We start from the raw sequence: 24,698 nt of genomic DNA, 5'->3' as shown, positions 1-24,698 counted from the left end.
TGTCGTTTGCCAGGTTTGAACGCCTTGTTTTCATGGGCGAAGAACAAAGTTTTGCAAGAGGTCAGAAGGTTGAAATCCAGGCAGTAGAACTGGTTAAGTTGTTAAGTTGTTAACTCAGGTCAGTTGGGTTTTTTTATCTCTGGCTATATTACTGTACTCAAACAAAAGAGCTGCCTATCTAACATGAAGAGCAGTTAGCAGGACCAAGGGTTACTCAGATGTTTGTTTCTGTAATATCACCAGACAGGGCTCATGCTCAATCATAAGATTGTAGAGTAACTTAGGCTGAAAGGGGCCTTTAGAGGCCACCTGGCACAGCCCCCTGCTCAAAGGAGGGCTGAGCTCGAAGTGGCACCAGGTTGCCCAGGGCTCCCTCCAGTCCAGGCTAGCATTAGGAGCTCCTTCGCGCGAGTAGTCAGCTTCCTGAAAGGTAAAACGGTTGCAGTCAAACTGACCGGATCTGTTAACTAATCTGCAGGGCTCTGTCCCTGTAGGAGGGAGCACGCGCTAAAGACTCTTCTTTCCAAAACAGGCTAATTCCAAGTAACCTGTGTGAACAGCTGAAAGCCTCAGGAGGAATTTGGCAGGATGAAGCCTGTCATTGTGGTGCACGGTGGAGCTGGCCGGATCTTTAAAGAGCGAGAAGAGGGAAGTCGTGCTGGTGTTGTCAGAGCTGCGCTCCGAGGTTATGGCATCCTGAAACAGGGAGGCAGCGCATTGGATGCAGTTGAGGAGGCAGTGCGATCAATGGAAGATGATCCTCATTTTAATGCAGGTAATTTTTCAAGAATTAAGTGGGTTTAGAATAATGTATTTTGAGTATTTTGCCCTGATGCTTCTGAAAATGCTGGCTTGCATTTTTTTTGGAATCACCGAATCACAGAATATTTGTGGTTGGATGGGACCTTTGAGATCATTGAGTCCAACCAACAAAAAAAAAAAAAAAAAAAAAACACCACCAAAACCAACCAAACAAAAAAAAAAACAATCCCAGAACACCAAACACCAAAACCAAACCAAAACAAACGCCCACAACCACACACCACCCCACCCACAAACAGACACAAACCAACAATCTCGGGCACTAGAGCATGCCCTGAAGTGCCAACACGTTTCTTAAATACCTCCAGGGATGGCGACTCCACCACCTCCCTGGGCAGGCTGTTCCAGTGCCTGACCACTCTCTCAGTAAAGTAATTCTTCCTAATATCTAATCTAAACTTCCCCTGCCCCAACTTCAGACCATTTCCTCTGGTCCTGTCATTATTCCCTTGGGAGAAGAGTCCAACACCCACCTCTCTACAACCTCCTTTCAGGTAGTTGTAGAGGGCAATGGGGTCCCCCCTCAGCCTCCTCTTCTCCAAACTAAACATGCCCAGATGCACATTGCAGTGCAGTAAATACAGTATCACAAAATAGATTATTTCTCTGTATAAGGCACTCATATAGCTTGTAGCAATGTTTAAGCCTTAGTGCTTAACCTTTACTGTTACCAGAGGAATACTGTTCTTTGGGATTTTAGGTGTTTTTCTCTTAATGCTTGTAATTAGTGCTTTTGCAAATAATAATACAGAAATAAGGCGGTAGTGTTATATGAGTCATGAATTTATACAGTAAAGGTTCATAACTGGATTTCCTAATGATTGATGTTAATGTCAATAGTCAAATATTTTTCTCCTCTTTCTAGGACCTCTGATTTATTATTTTGATGAATTTCAGCAAAAATATTTCCCCACCCCCACCAAGGTATGTCAGGAATGAACATGGAGAGACAGACCTGTCAGTGTTCAGTGTTTTAGATAACATAGCGATTATTTATGTGCACACGTAGTTTGCAGAGATTCTCTTGTTCCTTCTCACCTTGTAACTGAGAGCAAGGGAGAGCTCTTACTTCATATGAAACTTTCAGTGTTTTGTTACTGACCTGGGTTGAACATCTTGATTTTTAGAGGATCCAAACTGAAATCATGAAGTGGACTTACTCTGCTGTCAGAGTACACAGGGATGAAAGGCGGAAAGCCAAGTTCTCCTTGGAATTAAACCTGGCAAGGGACATCAAGGTCAACAGAAAGGGTTTCTTCAAGTATATCGGAGACAAAAGGAAAACTAGAGAAATTGTGGGCCTGCTGTTGAATGAGGCAGGTGCCATGGTGACAGAGGATGCTGAGAAGGCAGACTTACTGAATGCCTTCTTTGCTTTCAGCCTTTACGGCTCAGGCCAGCCCTCAGGAGTCCCAGACTTTGGAGGTAACAGAGAAAGTCTGACTGAAAGAAGACTTCCCCTTGGTTGAGGAAAATCAAGTTAGAGAACAGCTAAGTAAACTGGATATCCGCAAGTACAGGGGTCCTGATGGGATGCACCTGCAAGTGCTGAGGGAGCTGGCAGAATTCATTGCTGGGCCACTCTCCATCATCTTTGGAAGGTCCTGGAGAACAGGCAAGGTGCCCGAGGACTGGAGGAAAGCCCATGTCACCCCAGTCTTCAAAAAGGGCAAGAAGGAAGACCTGGGAAACTACAGGCCAGTCAGCCTGACCTCCATCCTTGGAAAGATGATGGAACGGCTCATTCTGGGCGTCATCTCAAAGCATATGGAGGAAAAGAAAGCTATCAGAAGTAATCAACATGGATTCACCAAGGGGAAATCATGTCTGACTAACCTGATAGCCTTCTACTACAATGGCATGACTGGATGGATAGATGAGGGGAGGGCGGTGGAAGTTGTCTACCTTGACTTCAGCAAGGCTTTTGACACAGTCTCCCACAGCATCCTCATAGGTAAGCTTAGGAAGTGTGGGTTAGATGTATGGACAGCGAGGTGGATTGAAAACTGGCTGAAGGACAAAGCTCAGAGGGTTGTGATTAGTGGCACAGAATCTAGTTGGAAGTCTGTAAGTAGTGGTGTTCCGCAAGGGTCAGTACTGGGTCCAGTCCTCTTCAATATATTCATCAATGACCTGGATGAAGGGTTGGAACGTAGCCTTAGCAAGTTTGCTGGTGATACAAAACTGGGAGGGGTGGCTGACACACCAAAAGGCTGTGCCACCATACAGCAAGACCTGGACAGGCTGGAGAGTTGGGCAGAGACAAACCTGATGAAATTCAACAAGGGCAAGTGTAGGGTGCTGCACCTGGGGAGAAATAACCCCATGCACCAGGACAGGTTGGGGGTGACCTGCTGGAGAGCAGCTCTGAGGAAAAGGACCTGGGAGTCGTGGTGGACAACAGGATGACCATGAGCCAGCAATGTGCCTTTGTGCCCAAGAAGGCCAGTGGCATCCTGGGGTGCATCAGGAAGAGCATGACCAGCAGGTGGAGGGAGGTCATCCTCCCCCTCTACTCTGCCCTGGTGAGGCCCCATCTGGAGCACTGGGACCGGTTATGGGCTCCCCAGTTCAAGAAGGACAGGGAACTGCTGGAGAGGGTACAACAAAGGGCTAGGAAGATGATGAGGGGACTAGAACATCTCTCTGATGAGGAAACGTTGAGGGACTTGGGTCTGTTTAGTCTGGAGAAGAGAAGACTGAGGGTGGGATCTGATCAATACCTATAAATACTTAAAGGGTGAGTGTCAGGAGGATGAGTCCAGTCTTTTTTCAGTGGTACCCAGTGACAGGACAAGAGATAACCGGCATAAACATAGAAAGTTCCATCTAGACATGAGGAGGAACTTCTTTCCTGTGAGGGTGGCAGAGCCCTGGAAGAGGCTGCCGAGAGAAGCGGTGGAGTCTCTGTCTCTGGAGACATTCCAAACCCGCCTGGACACGTTCCTGTGCAACCTGCTCTGGGTGGACCTGCTCTGGCAGGGGGTTGGGCTGGATGATCTCCAGAGGTCCCTTCCAACCCCATATCGTTCTGTGATTCTGTTTCGTGTGTACTATTATATAATTAACATCAGGGTGGCATTCTCATTTAACTTTTCTTCACCTTTTCTCTAAGTCAGTCACTAGCCTTTAGGACTCTGTTTTGCTCAGTAAATCAGTGGTCAGTAAATCAGTATCTATTTGGCCTTTGGCGCTTTGTGCTTCTGGGTTGTGTCTCAAAATATCTCTCTGTTGAGAGAATTTAGATTTGCCATTTTAAAAACGCCTGCTATTTCAGGGCAGGAAAAAATCCTAATTCTTGAGAAGCATCTCTTCAGTCATGTTCTGCCTGACATCAGGTGTCCAATGTTAATGCAGAAGCAACTTCAATATAAACTTAAGCTTAAAGATTGTTTACATCTTTCTTGATTATTCCATGTAAACAATTGCATGCTTTCTTGGTTTCTTATACATGAGTTTTGATGGTAATGTAAATCAACATAATTTAAATGGCAAATAGATTTTAGCTCAGTGTAACTCCAAGTGATAAAAGCTTACTTTATACTGTTTAGGCTCATTTATTGAACTTGCCCACAAGTGTCTGAAGCATTCGGGCACTTACGCTAAGTAGGCTCACAATAACTAGCAATATTCTGTGTTTTTCATACAGGTTTTTTTTTTTAACCTTTATGTGGGATCTGGTCACTAACACTGCTTTTTCTGAGCCATGCTCTCTCGTAGCATGCCATCGTTGAATTGACACCTGGGAGCAGTGTATACTCCTCTAAAAATTATTGTATTTAGAGGACCTTAGACTCTGCCATATCCAATGACTGATAAACAGTTATAGCTTAACATTTTGCTTGATGTACAAAATGCAATATGGGGTTGTGACACCCTTTTTCATGGTCCAAGGTCATATTTATCCTTAATTAAATAAATGTTGAATTATTTTTCTGTTTAAAGGTGTTTACTTCAGTTTGTTCTAACAATATTGATACCTTGTTTGTAGTATACTAAATGAGCAATTATTAGCAAAATTTGCTTAAACTGGACTTGAGCCTTATGCCCTTGTTCAAGTTTGACTGTGCTGATCTAAATGGCAAGTAGTCTGGTAATCACCTACAGATACATTTAATTGTGTTAACGCTCATTAGATGCAGCTGCTCTCAGTAGCTGGTGAAAATGAGCTGAAAGCTTTGTGGAGAGGGCCTTGATTGGAGTGGCTGTTTAAAACCCACCATGTGGTATTTATCTTTGTAAAAGAAAAATCAGTTTTACTGTAATATTCTGGGAAAATACAGACATGACTAGGGGACAACAATGAAGATTGAGAAGAATGGGCATAACGATTTGATCACAGAATCACAGAATGATATGGGGTTGGAAGGGACCTCTGGAGATCATCTAGTCCAACCCCCCTGCCAAAGCAGATCCTCCTAGTTTGGCAGGGAGGTTGGACTAGATGATCTCCAGAGGTCCCTTCCAACCCCATATCATTCTGTGATTCTGTGATCAAATTGTGTCCTTTTTTGAATGTTAAGGTTTAGCCATGCAGTGTAGATGTGTCTCGATGTAGGCTTGGTGAAGGGGCTCACAGTATAATGAAGTCATCAGGTTCTGCTTGTGATGAGGAAGAGGCCTTGGTTATATTTCCTTCATTTGATTTCTTTGACGAGCAGTATTAACTAGCTCAGTGTGAATACTCCAGATACAAAACTGTCATTATAGTATACCTTGCACACTCTTTCCTCCTCAGCCTTTGCAGGACAGAGGACAAATCTATCTATCTGTAGATAGAGGGAATTAGAGTACTTCTCTCAGTAACCCTGCTGTGATTTGGCTAATGTCAGACACCTTTGTTACCTGTGTCCCCTTAGATTTTTCTGTCCTCTGTTGTCTCTCTGTTTTTTTCCCTGTCCTTTGCTTTACAAGCGAGCCAGACTTTTTTTATTTTCAGTGCTGCTGCCAATGAATACCATGGTCTCAGAGGCAGGTAGTCCCTACCTATCGTGCTGAAAGGCAGGTGAGAAGGCAGCCTGTAACCACAGAAGGAATGATTCATCCTCCCTCAGACAACCTGAAGTTTAGTACGTAGCCTTGCCGTGGTGCACAGGCTGTCACAGGGGTCAGTGGAATGAGAAAGGGTAGCTGTACAGCTCTCTAAGGCAGGTGGAATGAATTGTTCTTAGAGGGCATGTGTCTCTCTTCACTGTTTGAGCTCTGTAAAGTGTTCAAGTCTTTCTACCTGAGCTACTGTGTAAGTCTGTCATGTTTCGGTTTGGCTTTTTTACTTCTTTTTAAATTTGTTTTTCTCCATCCTTATTAGCAAGGCTTGTGCACTTGATGACTTACAACTGATTATTCCCCTGTGATACAGTTATTGGCATTATTAAAAAAAAAAAAACACAAACCCAACCTATTTGCATTGTCTCATTTTGTATCTCATTAATTTTCAATTAGGTTAGTGACAGCACTGATAATTATAGAAGAAAATAACTACCCAACCTTTTATTACCCAATTTTTTATTTTTTTTAATTCCTTCGACTACTGTTTTTATTTGGTAATGAAGAACTTGTTATTTCAAGCTTTTGTTACACTAGTGAGTGGACACTTTTATTCTGCTCCATCAATTTTGGCAGTTTCTTGGAATGCTATGTGACATTAATTTGTTGATAGGATTGAACACTATGCTATTTTGTTGGGTTACGTTGTATCCTCCTTTGGAAGAACTGGAAAGGAAAAATGGGTTTATGTACACTTGAAGTACTCTGGGAGATAAAGAATTCTGTTCATTATTGTTGGTCATTTTATCTTTCATACCTAGTATACCGTTTTGGGTGGGATTGGTATGGTTTTCATCTGATTAAAGTAAAATTCACATTTAAAGTAGACATTGTACCCTGTGAGACTTCTAGTAATGATTGGATTTTGTGGTTATACTCAGCAGTGTTTCTGCTGTTTTGTTTGTATTCAGGAGATACTTTCAATAAGTGAGACAACAAACTGGGAAAGAGAAAGTTTGCTTGATGAGATCTAATAATTGAATCACCTGATGATTAGTTCTTAATGTCTGTCTTCTTTTTCCCTCCCTCCCTGATTTTTTGTTATTGTTGTTTGGTTTTGTGGGTTTTTTTGGTCTTTAGGCTGTGGATCTGTTCTAAATGAAAAAGGTGAAGTTGAAATGGATGCCATTATCATGGATGGAAAAAATTTAGACTCTGGAGCAGTGTCTGCAGTTAAATGTATAGCAAACCCAATAAAACTCGCTCGACTTGTCATGGAAAAGGTATGCTGAATATGTACGTGAGTGTGAAACATATTTTCCCTTAGAACTTCATCCGGTATATTGATGTACCACAATGGTGATGTTTGTGTAGTGCTTTAAAGCAGGAAAGAAGGGAGAAATGGGTGGCAGAGTTTGGAAATCACGGTCATGACCGTGAAGACCTCTTATTTTAAGGGGTTTTGAGAGGTGTTTATTTAAAATAACATTCCAAGGAAACATAAGTTCCGCCATACAATTAGAAGCTCAAGGAGAAATTGACCTATACATATTGATCTCCTGTAGCTCCACAGCTGGTGTTCAGCATTTTAGGGGTGTTTTTTTGTTCACTTGTTTTTTGAAGAGCTTTTATGCTGTCACTGAGTCTTCTGCTTGATCTTGCAAGACTAAAGTTGGATAATATACTGTTGACTTTGCAGTGACATGGAACTGAATGAAATGACCCAATAACATATTTGGCCATGTAAGCAGTGTTATGTTGTTCTAGGTAGCCTTCTCCATTGTGAGCTAATCAGATGGTAGCCTTAGTGCAAAGTCAGGGTTTTCCAGCAGTAGAAGGTAACATTAGCACTGTGTGACCGTGACAGATTTTCCAATAGAATCAAACTTATCAGGGCAGAAAACTGATTATTATTTGACCTTCTACCTAAAATCGATCCCACCTTATTCCACTATGAAGTCCCTGTAATACCTGTCACAGCAGACTTCTCTCATTTTTCAGAAATGGTGCAAGTGGTATGGTTCAGGATGGAGCAGATCGTTTGTGTGATATGTGCATCTGTTGTACCATTACTGGACTGTGGCAGTGACCAAAAAGTTTGTACTGTCTTTGGAGTTTACGTTTTTCATCCTGCTAGTGCAGCTGCCCCATTGTTGAAAAGGCTTCATATTTGCAAAACCACTTATTAACAAAGAGGATTTATGTTTCTTTAACCTTTCAAAGTGACTTTTGAGGAAACAAAACCTCTTTTGGTGATCTGTAAAGATGATTGAAATGCAATTTGTCCTCGACAGCCTCCAAAGAAGATATGAATTATTTTTACCCTTATTTGGAGGATAGTTCTTTTTTGAAAATCAGAACTTTCCACTAAAGTATTTAATATAAATACTTCAGTGAAGTGTATGTTTACTAGAAAACAATGTTAATATTTGGAATTAATAAGCTTTTTGTTCCTTCATATGGGTTTTATTCTGTCATTTAGCTAGAACAAATAAATAATTATAGCTGGTAGACAGCTTCACAAGACCAAATTTTTCAAAATTTGAGAATGTAGGTGGAGGGTGGAAACATGTCTTCTAGTATGTTGGGAGGAATGTTGGGTTTTTGGGGGGGGATTTTTTCTGTAGATGACTTCTTTCAGTGCCCATTGTTCATATTCCAGAATCACTGATTATTTTTTTGTTGTTGTTTTCTCCGTGACAAAATCCCACTTAAGTCAACAAGAATAAAGTCAAAACATCACTGTTGGTTTTTGAGAACATAATTTTCCAATGTGTTTTTTAAAAAACAAAAACTAAACCAAACAAAACCCCTTTCCTTTGTCTTTCTTGTCTATTTTAAGGTCGGTCTTGTCATTACGTGGTGCTTCTGGTCTTCAAAAATGTTGAGACTAAATCTGAAAGTAAATCATAAAATTTAACTGTACATGACCAAGTATAATGGTGTAGCCCTAAAAACATGTAATGTCGTAGTAAAGTGTATTACTCTTTGCCCAGATGCAAAAAGTTCTGTGTAGATGAGAAAGTTTAAATGTAAATGTTGGCCTAAATTGCGTGATATACCTTGAGGTGAGTTTCTAGTGCTTCTCCATCAGGTGCAGTAAACGGGTTTACCATCTGATGTTACTCTTCAGTTCAGCTTGGACAGGAATTTTGGGACACCAACCCAGGATATTTCACAGTACATTTCAGAGTGTGTTTTGCTTTGTTTTACTGTGCATAATTAAAAATAATTTTAACTCTGTGACCTATGGGTAATAAGACTGTAGTTTTCCTGGCGTCCTAGGCATGTTAGGGTGCTTATTTCCCAGTGGTTTTGAGATGGCTCTCTGCCTTAAGGAATTTTGAAACATGCAGCTCCCAAAACCAACCAAACAAGCTGAAAGAACCCTCCTCGTCTGCTTGTAATTTTCTTTATTTCCATTACTATTATGGAACAATATGGGCTCCATCTGGTGGCCAGAGTAGCTCTTCTAGATTGTTGTTGCACGCATTTATCCTGTGCGCTGTCACATTCTCACTGGGCTCAAACTTGTCCAAATTCATGGGGTAGAAGAAAATAATTTCCATTCAGGATTTACTGGGCTATTGAACATGGCAGCCTCTAAAGATGAAAGGCTTTTAGCGCTTTAATTAACTGAACAGATCCTTGAGAAAGCAGTTAAATTCCTGTTGAATTATTCCTGTTTGTAGTGAACAAAAATAGAATGATATGTTAAAATGGTTTTTATTTTTTTAAATGGGGCATGTAATCCCCCTCAGCTCCAACACTTCATTTATGGGCATCTCGTGATCATTAGAGCACCGATTCATTGGTATATGTGAACTGTGTTTATATTTTCCAGTCCTTTACGTTAGACAAAGGAGAACATAGCTTAGAACAGAGACTTCTCAAGGCGAAGGTGCACATTTTTGCTGCACATTGTGCATTGCCAGGATTGTTAAATAAAGAACAGTGATGGTCTGAATTTCAGGCCAACTCCAGAAATTTGGGGGATTTTCTCATCCCCATTTCCCACGAAATTAACTAAACTTGCCAAGACTTGTTGTTTGTTGGTAAGATCTCTGGAACCCTTTTTTTTTTTTTTCTTTTTCATCCTTTTGGGTTACTTTGTGTAAGTGCATCCCAGAAAAATCAGGCACTTAAGAGTTAGCAAACATATTCATGAAACTGTAGAAGGATGAGACAGAAAAGTGTGGGTTTGGGTTGTTTGGTTGTTCTACCAGCTCTTTTGATCAACAAGATATATCGAAGAGAAAAACAAATAAAATTCTCTTTAAGATAACTTCTGTTCAACGAGGACTGCAAAACCCAAACCACCCTACCATAGAAACTTAATCCTCTATATACAAGTGTTTCTTGTTTGTGCAGCTTAGGAAGGTGGATAGCACAATCTGCAGATGAGAGGGAACCCTTTGACAAAGTTTTAAGAAAGAACTTCAGTTTTTTACAATAAAACATTAGAGGATGATATAAAGTCTCAGTTGCTGAAAAAAGCAATTCACGGAGAACACAGCCTTCTGATACAGATAAAGTCAAAAGAAAAGTTCCATGTATTTCCTTAAAAAAAAAAAAAAAAAAACCAACAAAAAAATCAACCAACAAAAAAAAGCCCCAACCACCAAACCCAATTTGAATGATTGGCTCATGTGCTTCGGGTGGTTTAGTGGCAGAGGGGGGCAGTATTGCACAAAGAAGTTGGCTTTCTAGCTGGAGAACAGTACCTTATTTAGAAATATGTAGGTCTTTTATTGTCCAGTAACATCCCTCAACATGTAAGCCTGGCGTTCACTCTTTCACATATACAGAGGACTTCTTCCTTGTAACCCTTATTCTTGTTCCCTAAAGCAGCACTAAAGCAACTCTCTTGAATTGAGGACTTAATTTGTCAATAAAAAGGCATTTAAATTTTCAAAAATGCTTGATGTCAGGGCCACCACATCAGGAATGTTTCTGAAGTGTCGTCACATTTCCCACTTATGTGACCACCTGAAGGGGTTAGTGCAGGGACTGCAATAGGCCCAAGTAAAATCAGTGTCTGTGGTTTGGGAAGAGATTTGGCTGAAATCCTTTAGAATAATGCAGTGCTCTGGGTTGGTCATGGTAGTGATTGCTTGTCATTGCTTTAGAAATCAACAGAAGTTGATGGTCTGCAACGTCTTAAAAGTCTGAAGCGCAGAGACTGTAAATGTCCTGCAGAATGCAGCATGACACAGAATACCCAACCTCTGGTGTCCTCACTCCAGGCTGAGAGCTGAGTATGTGCCGCTTCCGTGCCCTGCAAGGCTCTGCCAGAAGCCTCCAGCACCACATGGTTCTGCTTCTTGGACCTCAGCTGGTACCTGTGTGCTGTGCTGCTGCATGGACACGAAAGCTTGCTTGAAGTTAGGTGCTGTGCTCTGAAATGACTCTGTACTGTAGAGTCAGACCAGCACTTCTCTAAAACCTTCCCTGCCTCTGATGAGCAATTAATAGCTGTGTAGTGGTCCAAGAAATTGATGCTTGGACACACATTTAAAAAAAAAAAAATTTAAAAAATTACATTTTAGAGCACCTTACTAAAGTATAAGGATCAATGCAACAAATTTATCTGGCAAGTTTCTCTAAAATAGGAATTAACCAAGCTGTACAGACTTTGAAGTGTGGATTTAACTAAGGATGTTGACTTAGAGGCTGGCCTAAGTGCTTTGCTATATAAAGGAATCAAAATAGAGCTTCTACAAATGTTGTTAGAAGAGAGCAAACATTTTTTGGTCAAACTCGTTCTTATTCTGTTCTTAAATTTGAAATTCTGGGTCTATAGGAGTAGCAGCTAGTTGAAGGAAATATTTAAAATAAAATGGTTCAGCTCATGTTAAGAAACACTTTAGTGTATGATGTTTATATTTTTTTATTTTACGAGGTGTAATACCTTCAAACACAACAGTAATTTATTTACTGTTCTTTCCTTCTGAGTAAAATTCTTCTAGATCTCTTAGTTAACTGGACAAAACAGTTAGTTCGGTGGTGATTTGGTGATTGACTGGAAACAGTACAAAGAAGTTGCATGCAAAAGAGCAAATTTACCAGGTTTTCTTCTCCCATTATAATAAGTATTAAATAGATAAATGCAGTTCTTTTCTACTAATGATGAAATTTTGTATCTATGTTTTGGAGAGCTGAAAATGTTTTCAGCTAGTTGAAGAGGGTATAGGCATAGAAATCTAGAAAGTTTAAAAACATAATTTGTCATTTTCTTTGTTTGGATACTTCTGAAAATAAAGAGTGATTATAGGAAACTGTTCAGTAGAAGGCAAAACAAGAATTGTCAATGAATCTCTTGTCTGTCTTCTGCAGACAAAGCACATGCTGCTGACTGACCATGGTGCACGCCTGTTTGCTCAGGCCATGGGTGTTCCTGAGACTCCAGGGGAGAAACTCATAACCGAGAGATCCCGGGAGAGATGGAAGAAGAACCTCGAGCCAGATTCCAACCCTGAAGAATTTCAGAAGTAGGAGTTTTGTAAAATATTTTCTCTTTTTAAATTTGGATAATTTAATTTGTGCTACCAGTTACAAAAAAAATCAACCAAAAAACAACAAAGCTTTAAGGCCTGTATTCAGACTTGAGAATATTTCAATTTTGAGTGTTACGTGGTTTGATGCAGTCTTCACAGTGTGTCCTCAGTGAAAGTAATGGAAAAACCAAGCTTTCAATGCATTTGCTCAAGTATAAGTGACTGGAACAAACTTGAACAAACTTGTTGCTGCTTAAGAAGATTGTCAGTCACATTGCTTTTGTGGCATTAACATAGGACAAAGTTAGAACTTGTTGCTCTTAGAATCACCAGTTATAAAAGTGCATGCAGCAACTTTAACAAACAGCAGGCACCACTTTGTCCAGTTCTTTTCCACGGAGGAACTGTAACTTTAAAAAATCCACAGTCCACATTCTAAAACAAGTCCGTGAAAAAAAATTAATAAAGCTGATCCTTGTTAAGTAGATTTGTCTTTAAACTGGATTAGGTAGTTAAACAACATCAGATTTTGACCAGTAACTCCTCTTGAGTGCTCATTGTGGCTGTTGGTGTAGATAAGAATGAGAAAAATGACCAAGAAGTTCAGTGTAGTGGTGGATGTGAAAAGAGATGCTACTGGATGGTATTGCACAACAGTAAAGCGAAAGTCACTTGAAAAATAAGCAAGTTGGTGGAGAGGAAGGTGAGGTGGATGGGGAAGGAAGGAAAATCATCGGGTATCAAAAAAGTTTTTTATGCCTGTGAGGTAGGCATAAATACTAAATTGTTTTGAGCTTCCATTTGTACATCAATGGTTGTGGAACAGGAAAACACTCTATTCCATTACATAAATACTGTATTACATGTTGTTCATCTGTTCTGTGAAATAGTAGTAATGAGAGAAGCAGAGCTGAAGAATTTGTAGATCAAAAGGAGGAAATTTCTTCTGTGGGCACATTAATTAAAGCCCATGAAATGAGGCTATAAACTACAAGGTAGATGTTTTTTTCAGTAAATTGCTAGAAGGCAAAACAAATTCATGAGGCAACCGTAAATACAGTCTTGTAAACAAAGTGAAGTTGTTCCTTGACCCTAAGGCCTTAGTCTTGCCTCTGCCACGGCGTGGCATCTGAGTCTCCATTCATTCTTTAAAACTGCTTAATTTTTTTTTTTTTCTTATAACAGTGTTAAGCATCTTCAATTTCAGCATTGTCTTGTTCTGGAATATCTGATAATTGAAGGCTTGTGTATTTTTGGCAGGTTCAAGACTTTTTCGTGTCTTAGCCACGCTGTTCTTTTTCTGACAATCAGTGCCCAAAACATCAGCACAAATTCACAAAGTTGAAAGCAGGTCTTTTTTTTTTTCTTGGGTGTTGCTTTTTTTTTTTTATGCAAGCCCAGTTGTTCCTGTATCACATGTGGAGTATTCTTTTCACCTGTTATGTCCACGGTGATTATGCAGAAGCTTGCCTGAGGTGAACAGACCTCAGGTGAAGTAGTATTAGTCAGAGGCAACACGATACCAGATCACACTGGGAGTTTGAAGGTTGGTGTGTACTTTGGTACTCTGGTCCTAACAATGTTGGAAGCCTTGTCGGTTTGCAGCTTTCAAGCAAAGTTTGGTGTCTCCGGAAGAGAGACCTTTCTCTTTTGCTTGTTAGAAGCCTGCATTCAATTATGCTAAAAGCTTATGATTCCATTGAACATAGAACATCTTGCAAACCTTTTGCTGAGGAGGTGTGGTTTGTTTATCTTCAGTCTCTCACTTCAAAGATCCTGACCATACCTTTGTCCAGAATTGCTGGAGATGCCTGAGAATCCCACAGCAAGGGACTCGAGTCCAGCCATAAGGTAGTAGATGGGCTACTAGTTCCTCTGTGAATCCCAGTGCAAGAGTAATTTGAGGAGGTATTAATTAACAAGGGCCCTGACAGCGATCAACAGAAAACCATAGTACTGATGAAGGGCTAAGAGACAAAATAGCAGATGCCTCATTAATTGAATGGAGATAGAATAAGTACATGTAACTTCATGGGTACTGGGTAATGAAAGATGGAGCCAAATGGGAGCGAGCAATACGAGTGACCCGTGCTGTATCACAGTGTGTGCAGTGCGTAAGAATAATTCTTGATTGAACAAAATCATTACTACTAGTAGCATCCCCTGGTTTACTACAGGTACTTGTTGAGGTTCTTGCTACTGTCACTGACTAACAATAGAGAGATGGTTATAATATGCTATCTCTACTTACACAGTTTTGCCTGCCTTGGTAATGTTTCTGAGTCAACCAGCTATGCAACGGATTGTTTATATCTTCTTTGCCTTTGTTCTGAAGATGAACAAAGAAAACATGTGATACTGAAGCAATAAAAAAGTTTAAAGGGACAGTGTGAAATTGAGTGTAGTTGTCTATTTGCTCCACTGCAGATAACGTACGTCAGACACATTTACTTTGTTATTTATCACCAGTTGAGCTCTTGTACCAAAACAGATAGCGGCTGTGCATGTGATCTGTGTACTTTCATTATTCTCACCGTAGCTTAAGGGAAATACATACCTAGGAAAATACCCATCTACATGCACCTTTCTTAATTTCTCAGGAGGATCTAACTTTACTTGGTTGAAGGGTGCCACATGAGTGTGCAAGAGAGTACTGGATTTACTGATATTCTTTTCAGCAAATCATTAGTAACAGATGGATGGGTGGGAAGCCCATCTGCACCATCATATCAGTTTGAGATGAGGTCCGTCTCCACATAAATGTCAGAGCAGTTTGTAAGGCCTGTGATTCATCAGTCAACTTTGAATTGCTGTGAATGAAGTGTAGGGACTGACAGTATGATATTTTACATAAGCAGGAGGGAGCAGGAAGTTGGTTCTCTGAGAAATTGACTGTGGGTTTCACAGTATGCAAAGACTTTATCTGACTTAATTAACTCAGATTTTGTGGGGCTATAGAGAGATCCTCACTGGTGCCCAGGCAGCTTCCAAAGGTATTCCTGTTCCAGTCACCTGTTGGGCAGGTCCTTGAAGGACTGTTCCAAATTCTTTTCCTATGTGGAATGATTTAGATTTTTTTTGGTATATGTCTGCTAGCCAGATACTGGTTTATGTTCCTACTTGAATTGCCAAGATTGGAATGTGTGGACACTCAAACTGTTGCTTCTCAGTGTAGGAACTGTTACAGCAAGTTACAATAGCCTTTTTTTCGCCGAGTATGAACACACATCTGTATTTTAAGCAGTGTTTTATATAAAACTTTTCTGTGCTGAAGAAATAAAGCAGTAGTTGAGACTTCTATTTTCTTCTGTGCATGAAGATTTTTAAGCTGATGGGTGGTTTCAACAGATTCTACTGGCCAAGTGATTTAAACCTCAAGATTGTGTAGCTACAGAGTACAAAGATGAAAATATGTATTAGTGATGCGTTGTGAACAATACTAGTTGAAAGGCACATAAATAACTTGGCGGGGGAGGGAGGCTTTCCAACATTTGGGGGAATAAGGAAGAGGGAAGAAGAGGAACAGGAAGGAAATTATTCAGTGCGTTCATAACATTACTCTCCTTTTCTGTATTCACTCATTTACGTGCATTGTCATTAATAATTCTGGTTAACCTCCCGTTGAGACAGGAGAGACAATTCTGGCATCTTTGAGTTGCTGTTTAGGGAAAAGTCATACGTGAGGTGTGTCACAGCCAAAAAAGCCATGCCAGAACTGATAGCTAGAAATATTTCTGCCCTATGTGCTTTTGTTTTGTGGGTTTTTTCCTCCTGAAGCTGAAGTTTCCACACTATGAAGGTAAACAAGCCATGGGGGGAGATAAAAAAAAAAAAAAAAAAAAGAAAAAAAAAAGTATGTTTTCTACTCTATTAAATATAAAGCTTTGAGAATTGTTGCATATTGTAATGAGAAGCATGATAAAAAATAGCTTTATGATGAGCAGTAATTTTTTTGCGGTAATCTTTTTTAAAGCTACCTGGGAAATAAATGCAACGTGCTTTGGCAGGTATGCTTTAATTCTGCCTAATTTTGTGAACTGTTTTTCTTGGCAGGGACCTTGGAACAGTCGGTGCTGTTGCTATAGACAGTGAAGGAAATGTAGCTTGTGCAACATCCACTGGAGGACTCTCTAATAAACTGATTGGCCGTGTTGGTGACACAGCATGCATAGGTATGGGCTGTGGGGTCTTGCCTCTCATTTTTTGGAGGTACCTCATTTGAAGAAAGAAAGAAAAAAAAAGTGAGAAAAAAAGTATTACACATTTCTCCTTTTCTTTAATGAAATGAAACATGAGTGCTGGTACGTCTGAAATGGAGGTCTAACATTCAAATGTATCGAAGCTCAAGCTCCTTAACACAGCATGGAGATTGCAATTAAGGACTGTGAGTAGAGGTGTAGTGCTGTCATTATCATCATCATCTAATACTTTTCTGTCTGGAAAATGGGGATGGGAATTTCTTTTTTCTGTCCTTTCCTGAATGCTAACATTTTTTTCTCTGTGTTCTTTCTATTTGTTCTGATAAAGCTCTCCTTTTGTACATCCATGCTTACAGCTAAGTCAAAAACCGTAGCCTGTTCTATACCAAGATGCTGTTTTCTTAATACTTAAGGAAGTAGGTGTAATTGTAATTATTGTTTGTTATATTAGTGAGCCAGAATTGTAAAAGGACTGGCAACTTTGAGTAAATGTCTGTTCTTAGAGAGCCGTGATAAGACTGCCTCAGAGCCTAAGAAATGCGGTATGGAATAAAGGAAATATTTTAAGAGATCTCTTATCCAAGTATAAAGAGACACTTGAAATCCTTTCCCCAGACTTCTTCCTCTCATGGGACAGACTTGCCATTTGATTGCTTCAGGTTCTACCATACAGTTAGGATTTGGAAAATAATTATTTTTAGTAAAACGTGTTCCAAACTCAAATAGCACTGCTGTTGGCAGTACATGATTATTATAAATCTACTACTAACTTTCTCTTGCATCCTAAGTTGCTAATATTTTGGTACCCTCTGCATTTTGACTAGGATTTTCAGCTTCATTTCTGACTGCCTTCAGACTGCAAATACTCTTCTTTTACGTAGATCGTATTCGGGGCTCCTATGTATGGGACATAGGTTTGTGAAGGACAAATGAAACTGGGCGCTTCTGGGCGTATTGCTTGCAACTTCCACTCTTACTAGACATCAGCAGGATTGGGTACAGGAGTGCTAGCTGTCCTTTTAAATATTAGAGCCTTTTGACAGGGGGCTTTGACAGACTGATTGTGGCAGTTTTACCACATGTAAATTAGGTCCACTTAAGGGGTCTGAGCTGATCAAGAAAGCACAGAAGGGAAGAAACTTTCATGGCTTTTCTATGCCTCTTTCCCCTCCTCCAGTACCTTGTTTATAATGCTGTGGTATGTTCCTCCCCAGCTCCTGGGAAATATTTTTCTTAGGAGATGTGCTAGAAACACGGGTGTTGAGCAAGCGGAAGCTTGGTGGAGAGCAGGGTGTGTAATGTGCCAGCAAAACAAGAATGGGAGTGAAAATAAAAAGGAGAGGGAGGTGGGAGTTCAATAAAACAAATACTGTGCTTGTGGTGGGGACTGGCAAGATGCTTTGTGATGCTTCACTAGAGCTCAGGCTCTTCAAATCTCTTACCTGCTTTTGCGGATGAGTCCCCCTCAAATTTAGGTGAAATGACCAATGTCCTCACAAGATCTTCCTTCGTATCTTTTCAGTTGGTATGTGTGACTTGGCATTCTGCTGATCCTCAATATACCATCCCCTGCTATTCTGGAAAATATTTTTGCCCATCCCTGTGAAGTGTTGGCCCGTTCAGCTTCTTGTACCACAAGCAGATCACTAGTCTTCTAGCCCTCTAAACTTGGCAACTGACTTCATCCAACTGTTGATCTCTTTCATATATTTTACTTTTCAAACATAAGCAGAGATGAGAAAGAAGTTTGTTACTGACACTTCACTCCCAGAAGTTCACAGAATTGCTGGACCTTTAAGAAGAAAAGTTTGGTACTTATTTTAAACAATGCAGAACTTGTAAATTGTAATACAGAATGTTGCCTCTTTTTTTTTTTTTTTTTTCCTGTTTCCCTCTCTGAAAAGGAAGCGGAGGTTATGCTGATAACCGTTCTGGTGCCACTTCAACCACAGGACATGGGGAGAGCATTATGAAAGTGGTCTTAGCCCGACTGATCCTCTACCACGTGGAGCAAGGTATATTCCAAACTTCCTGTAAGCTGAAATCGTGAGGATAGGAAATGTTGCCTGATGACAGGTTTCAGTTTATGTACTGTCATCCTAGAACAGTTCTCAGAAGAGTTGCTCCCTGGGGTAGGTGGGATGGGTCACCTCTCTTTAAAAACAAAATGAAGTACTACAATATTAATAAGGCTAAAATAGTGTTAAGTGGACAGAAGTACCTATGCTGCTTGATGTTTAATTGTGCTTTAGATCAATGTACATTTAAAGACATTACTGTCTACTTTGTTTAACTGAAGTTCTCTTTAATAACTTTTTCCCAATTTTAAAGTACAATTTTGTGAACAGAGAAGTAGAAAACAAGTAAAAGGAAGATATATTTAAGGAAGCAGTAGGGGAGGGCTGGAGATAGATAATCAGAGCTGAAATAAGAAAGCATAGGCTATCACCTTTCTAATAAACTGGAAAGGTCTCTATTTTAACAACTGTGACTATAGCAACAGAAATGCTTTTAAGACATTTTAACTATGATTTAAATTTTCATTTTGTTTTGGAAAATATGCACCCAGTCAGTTTAGTGTATGTAGTAAACAGCTGACACAGTATGTCTTATATGACTGTAATATAATCTGACTGCGGGATGACCCTTTGGAGCTTTACCTTCATGAGTTTGTCTGTCATCTAAACCCTTGATTATATTACAGCCCATAAACATAGCCAGACAACATACTTGTATTGCATGCAGTTGAAGAACCATTAATATAGATATCAGTTATTTTTAGAAAGCCATAGCTTTTGGGCAGTACAGTGTAACTTGCTTTGAGATCAACCGAACTGGAAATAGTTGGAAAACTGTCAATTTACGTTTTCATTGGAGAAGCAGTAAGTAGAGAGACAAGTAACAGCTGAGAATATTTTTTGCTATGCTTTATAGAGCTGTTTGCATATAATGGGTGCATTTCTCTGTAAATCTCTTGGCTACTGTGATAGTTTCAGCATAAAATACAACCTACAAATTATTTCCCAAAGCTCTAACACATTTTGATCTCCCCTTACTCTCCATGTTATGTCCCTAGGTATTCAATTTGTGAATGGCCGCTTAAGCTGTATTTAGTCTAAACCGTGTAAACCAGTTTCTTTCTGGCTTGAAGTTAAGTGCATTGCAAAATCTATGCGTTGATAGCAGTTATCAGGCTTCTGAGCAGTCAGTATGAAAGGCAAATGAGGTCCAAATTAAAAAGTTGTTGGTTTTTTTTTTTTTTAAAAAAAAGAGGAAAAAAAGAAAATTAACCCACATGTGTGCATGTTTAATGGGTTTGCACTTGTTCACCCTGCCTGTGCTTGCTCTGCCTTCATTCATCCTGCCCAGAAGTATAACTCGACTGCCAGGAAAACACATCAGCAATAGACTTTTTTCTGTGCCCCCTTCCCCTCCCGCAATGTTTCCATGAAGGTGCCAAAAACAAACCCTCAAGTTATTAAAACTTTCTGAGTCCTTGAACAGTGAATTGAAGTTGCATATTTAAGAACAACTATAGAGCTCTTTCATAATTCTGTTCAGCTATTCAGTAACTCACATAGTAGCGTTTCCAGCATTTGAACCAACACTGGAAAACTTACTTTAATATTTCAGGAGTGAATTGCTTTGCCGGGCTTAACAGCTGTTGGAATCTCTGTCTTACAGTGGCAGCTGTTGTCTTGATGAAAAATCAAACAGTGAAATACTGACCCTTTGAAGTCAGAGCCTCTGACTTGAATAGTCACAGTGTCACCCGTAACTTCAGAGAAAGGAGCTTTATCCTGTCAGTCAGCAGTGCTGTGAATAATTCTGACTTTGCTGGTTTTGTATGGTTTTAACTCAAAATTTGCAGGAAAGGCATGAAGGTTAGTTTTTGTTCTGCAACCTATGCTGCATAACATTACCGTTGGTATATATCTTAGAACAATTAGGCCAAGCCAACTGCATTCCTGAATATATATTCAAACCTGTAGTGAACAAGTATTCTGCAGCTCTTACACGCCTGTGGGTATGATGCACACATTAACTTTTGATTTATTTAGAAAAATATTCCTGTTAATATGAATTCGGCGGAATGAAAAGATAAAGTTGCTTTGCTGGTCCTTTCTCTGACATCTAGTACATTGAGTCCTCCTCTTGCCTGATGCTTTCAGAAGTTTCAGGAGGAGTAACGCTCATGTCTGCTTTTGATAAATTGTGACTGTAGAGTATGTGCTTTGAGCTCCATTGCGGCCAGTGGACTTGGAACATAGATGATTGAAATTTTTGATCCTTTTAATGTGTTTTTATTTCAAATTGTGAATTCTTCAGACCTAGCTTGTGACAAACATTTGATGGAAAGCTTGCAGATTGGTATTTTTCCCTTCAAATGGTGGTGTAAGAAATGTTGTGTCTTGAACATAGAGTTGATGAGTTAGTCTAGATCAAACACTGAAACTGAACTGCAATCTGAAGCTATTTAAATCCTGCCTTTGTAGCAGCACCATAGCATAGCAGCTATTAGCAACTGTCCAGAGCCTTCCTATAAACAGTTCCTTTGCTCCACTGGAAACTTCTTGCTAATTTAGTTGAAGGAGGAATTAGATTTGTCAGGCTTCATGGGGAGGGGTGAAACTTGAAGGGAATTTTAAAACTTATTTCAAGACTGATAGCACGAAGTTATGTTGTTCTTCTTTTCAGGAATGTCACCAGAGGTGGCTGCTGACACTGCGTTAGACCACATGAAGACACGAGTTGGAGGCTTGGGGGGTGTCATTGTTGTTAACAGTTCAGGAGAGTGGGCAGCAAGGTTCTCCACCAAGCAGATGTCCTGGGCTACTGTAAAGGATGACCAGCTGCATTATGGGATTTATGCTGGAGAAAAGCATACGAAATCTGTTGATGAAGCACTCACATCTGAAAGTGGGTGATTCTGAAGAAACCGGCTGAGGAAGAGTAAGATCTCCAGTTTTTGCTGTAGGACAATGACAGTTGATTTAATCTTTCTGAAAGCTCTGTACCCTTTTGATTGGTTCACAGCCATTGCCACATTTACAGTTCAAATTAAATCTGGACATAGTCCTTCAGTGATCATGGGTATTTGTATAGTGTTTATTAATACCTTCGAGAAGTCAGGAGATCTGCTTTTCTAGATAAGAAAGAGAATGATCAGTAGGCTTCTTGGTTTGCCTTATTCTTGCACTAAAGGGAGCCTTGAGTTTCAGTATTACAGGAACTCCTTTCCGTGCCCATTCTCAACGACTGCTGCCAGGATGATTTGAGAGATGAATGCCTATTAATTAAAAACTGAATTTTGAAAATTGCAGTGTCCTCCAGAGTCTTTTGAGCAGCCATCCAATGATCACAAAGTGATAACTGTCGGTGAAATACCACCAAACAGCAGTGAACAGTTAAGACTACGTCATTGTCACAGGCTTGAGGTAACTGTCAGGGGAAATAATAACAAATAATAAGTAAAGTATAAATAATAATACTACTAATAATAATTAAAGAGAATAATTTTTTTCCAGAGATGGGAAATGTGATGCTTTCTAAGGAGTCCTATTTTATTCCATTCATTGGTATCAGACCTACAATTGAAAAACAGAGACCACAACAAAGCAGGCTACAATATTTTGAAGTATATATGGGTAGTTAACAGGAAAGATGATATTGACTTAACATCTGGGGGATTAATAAAGAAGGTCAATTGCATGCTATCATACTGTGGAATGTTCCCTTTACAACATAACCCAAATAAACATAGCAAAAATCTTAAATCCTAGTTTGAAATGACTCACACCTGTGTCCCAACTGAAATAAGCCATGTTATTGAGTTGGCTCATACAGAGTAGTCAGGTTGCCAAGGCTCTCTGACCTACTCCATGCTTTGATCCATGGTTTATTAGCTGTTGCAAATGACAATGTGGACAGTGATGGTTCAAGAGTATATGGCTCATGCAAAACATAACCATGTGGTGTACTTTGTTCCACAGGAGATCATGTAGGAAATGGCTACTGCCTGATCATCAGGAATTCATGAAACAATAGCAGTATTTAGGATGTGCTCATCTGTAGAGAAGTGGTCGTCGTCTGAGTAAAAATTAATTCATTTCCCCTTCTGTGCATGAAATACCAGTCTCACAGAGCCAGGCTGTTGTCTGGCAGAAAAAAGGAGTATTGTCTTAGCTTCGTTTCAAGAATATCAGGGCCATCCAGGTTTTTGTGGTCAAGGATCAGCTTTGTTTACCTCACCTGTCCCTAGTGCAAGATCAAATTCAGGACAGGCAACAGCAAATATAATCTCCATGAGTTCTTCCAAATTTCACTTTGCAGCATTGTTTTCATGGAATTGATTCTTTTTGGTTAAAAAAATCATTGGGCAAACTTGAAGGATGTTTTTCAGAGCTAAATGGTGATGCATAGGGGTGGATGTAGGCTGTACACAAAGGAGAATACAAATATCTTGTTTTATGCTTGCTTTATCAGATTAAAGACTGTAGAGGGCACGTTCCTAGTAACCGTTCCTTTGCTTGGAGCAGCTGGAGGGAGGAACATTTGAGCCCCCACTACTGCAACCGACACCTGGTGTATGGCCTTTGCGGAGCTCTGGTTTTGCTACGTGCTCTGAGTGGTTCTGGTCCCACTCCAAGGTGACCAGAACCCAAGTGCTGGTTGGCGCAGCAGTGAGCGTACAGTAATGTTCCCAACGGGTTGTTTGGCGCCGGGCTCACCCGGACAGTTAGCTCTTGGTTAGCTTTGAGCAAGTTCACGTCTGTCCAGGAGGTACCGTTGGCCACAGCAGCAGTGCGGATGCCGTCTCAGGGCTGTCAGAAGGAACAGTAAATGGTTCCCGTGCTTAATTCACCTCAGCTGTTCTCTGGGATATCATGTAATAAATTGCTGGCACTTAACAAAGAGCATTATCCTACATAGGTTCTTCTGTCGCTCATCACCAGACTAGCTGGGCACCTTCCAGCAGTGCATTAGGCAGCGTGGCTACCATCTGCTCTGTATGACTTGCTCTGTCTCACCCGCTCCTTGGTAGCGTGCTCTATATTCCTTTCTTGGGAAAAAGTGCCTGGTTTTTAAAAGCACGCATGTAGTGTTGCGCCTTTCCCTTTCCGGCAGGGCTGGGAATGGGGAGCTGTGCGTCGCACATGGATTAACCATGTTTGACAGTCCTCGGGCTGGAGTTTGCTCCGGGGTTTGAATGACGGTGGCTCAGGCAAAGCAGCCGGGGCTCCCTGCTTTCCTTCCAGCCTGCGGGCCCAGCCCACGCTCCGCAGAAACCTGTGTGGTTCCCCCACCCCACCTGGGCAGCAGGTAGAGCTCTTCTGGGACAGCGCTCCCTTTCGCATGGGGGGGGGGGTGATAGCAAATGGTCAGGGTGGGGTAGACCCAACTTTGAGAGAAGCCGGAGAGCTGAGGAGGAAACGGTTGTTTTCCTCCCTCTCTCTTTGCCCTTTCTGCTGGAACAGGATGGGACTCGGTTGCTGATGATGTGAGAAGTAGCGCTGTGCAACACCAGCAACCTAATGTTTTAATGTGCTTACATGTCCCCTGGCCTTTCTGAATGTTGAGGAACTACCCTTTATAAGGACTTTAACGTTTAACAGCTTTTATAAGCGTACTTGAAAGAGGCTGAACTTCAGGGAGATGCCACGGGCAGGACGGGCAGTTGTGTGCCACGGCCATGCACTGTGGCTGGAAATGAACTTCTCCTCCAAATGGCGCTGACCTGGATATCAAAGAAGGAAATTAGAGGTCTTTTGCCAAGAAACTGAGTGTCCTTGGCACGTAGCAAAGCAGCAACAGAGTTTTAATTATGTAATTAAAGTGTAGCATCTCCTTATTTTCTATCATTTAGAAAGCCAGTGGCGGCTGCCGCCCGGTTCCCTGCTGCTCCGTGGAGGGGTCCGTGACCCGCACGGGGCGCCCCTCACAGCCCGGGCGCCCACGGAGGCAGCAGAGCGGCGGTCGGCAACTTCGCTCATATATCCTTAGTTCTGTGCGGGTTTCCCCTCTTAATCTTTGCAAGTTACAAGTAATTAAAAATTGTTCCATGGGACATCAGTGTTTGGGAATTTGGGTTTATTTTTTTCAGCGTTCTGCTTTGTCCTGGGGTTTAGCTCTGTGTCTCTGGGGTGCTCGTCACTGACTTTGAAATCTGGCTTGGCAAAGTTTAACAGCATTC

At 40.7% G+C, this 24,698-nt stretch overlaps 1 protein-coding gene across 1 annotated transcript; it reads left to right on the top strand.

The window, feature by feature from the left end:
* The first annotated feature begins 532 nt into the window (after nucleotides 1-532).
* ASRGL1 (asparaginase and isoaspartyl peptidase 1) lies at nucleotides 533-22,269 on the top strand. The gene is made up of 6 exons (XM_074150847.1): nucleotides 533-775; nucleotides 6,949-7,091; nucleotides 12,145-12,299; nucleotides 16,359-16,477; nucleotides 18,409-18,519; nucleotides 21,203-22,269. Exons 1-6 carry the CDS (start codon nucleotides 589-591, stop codon nucleotides 21,430-21,432), a joined length of 945 nt encoding a protein of 314 aa, XP_074006948.1. The 5' UTR covers nucleotides 533-588; the 3' UTR covers nucleotides 21,433-22,269.
* The last annotated feature ends 2,429 nt before the right edge of the window (nucleotides 22,270-24,698 follow it).

This window comes from Numenius arquata, chromosome 7 (genome assembly GCF_964106895.1).
Source record: "Numenius arquata chromosome 7, bNumArq3.hap1.1, whole genome shotgun sequence".
NCBI lineage: Eukaryota > Metazoa > Chordata > Aves > Charadriiformes > Scolopacidae > Numenius > Numenius arquata.
Note: the sequence above shows the minus strand (reverse complement) of the source record. Positions and strands in the feature narration are given on the sequence as shown.

Coding starts and splice junctions, on each gene's coding strand:
- ASRGL1 (XM_074150847.1), top strand. CDS start 589: ATGAAGCCTGTCATTGTGGTGCACGGTGGAGCTGGCCGGATCTTTAAA. Junction 776..6,948: donor TGATCCTCATTTTAATGCAG/GTAATTTTTCAA, acceptor TTTGGTCTTTAG/GCTGTGGATCTGTTCTAAAT. Junction 7,092..12,144: donor CTCGACTTGTCATGGAAAAG/GTATGCTGAATA, acceptor TGTCTTCTGCAG/ACAAAGCACATGCTGCTGAC.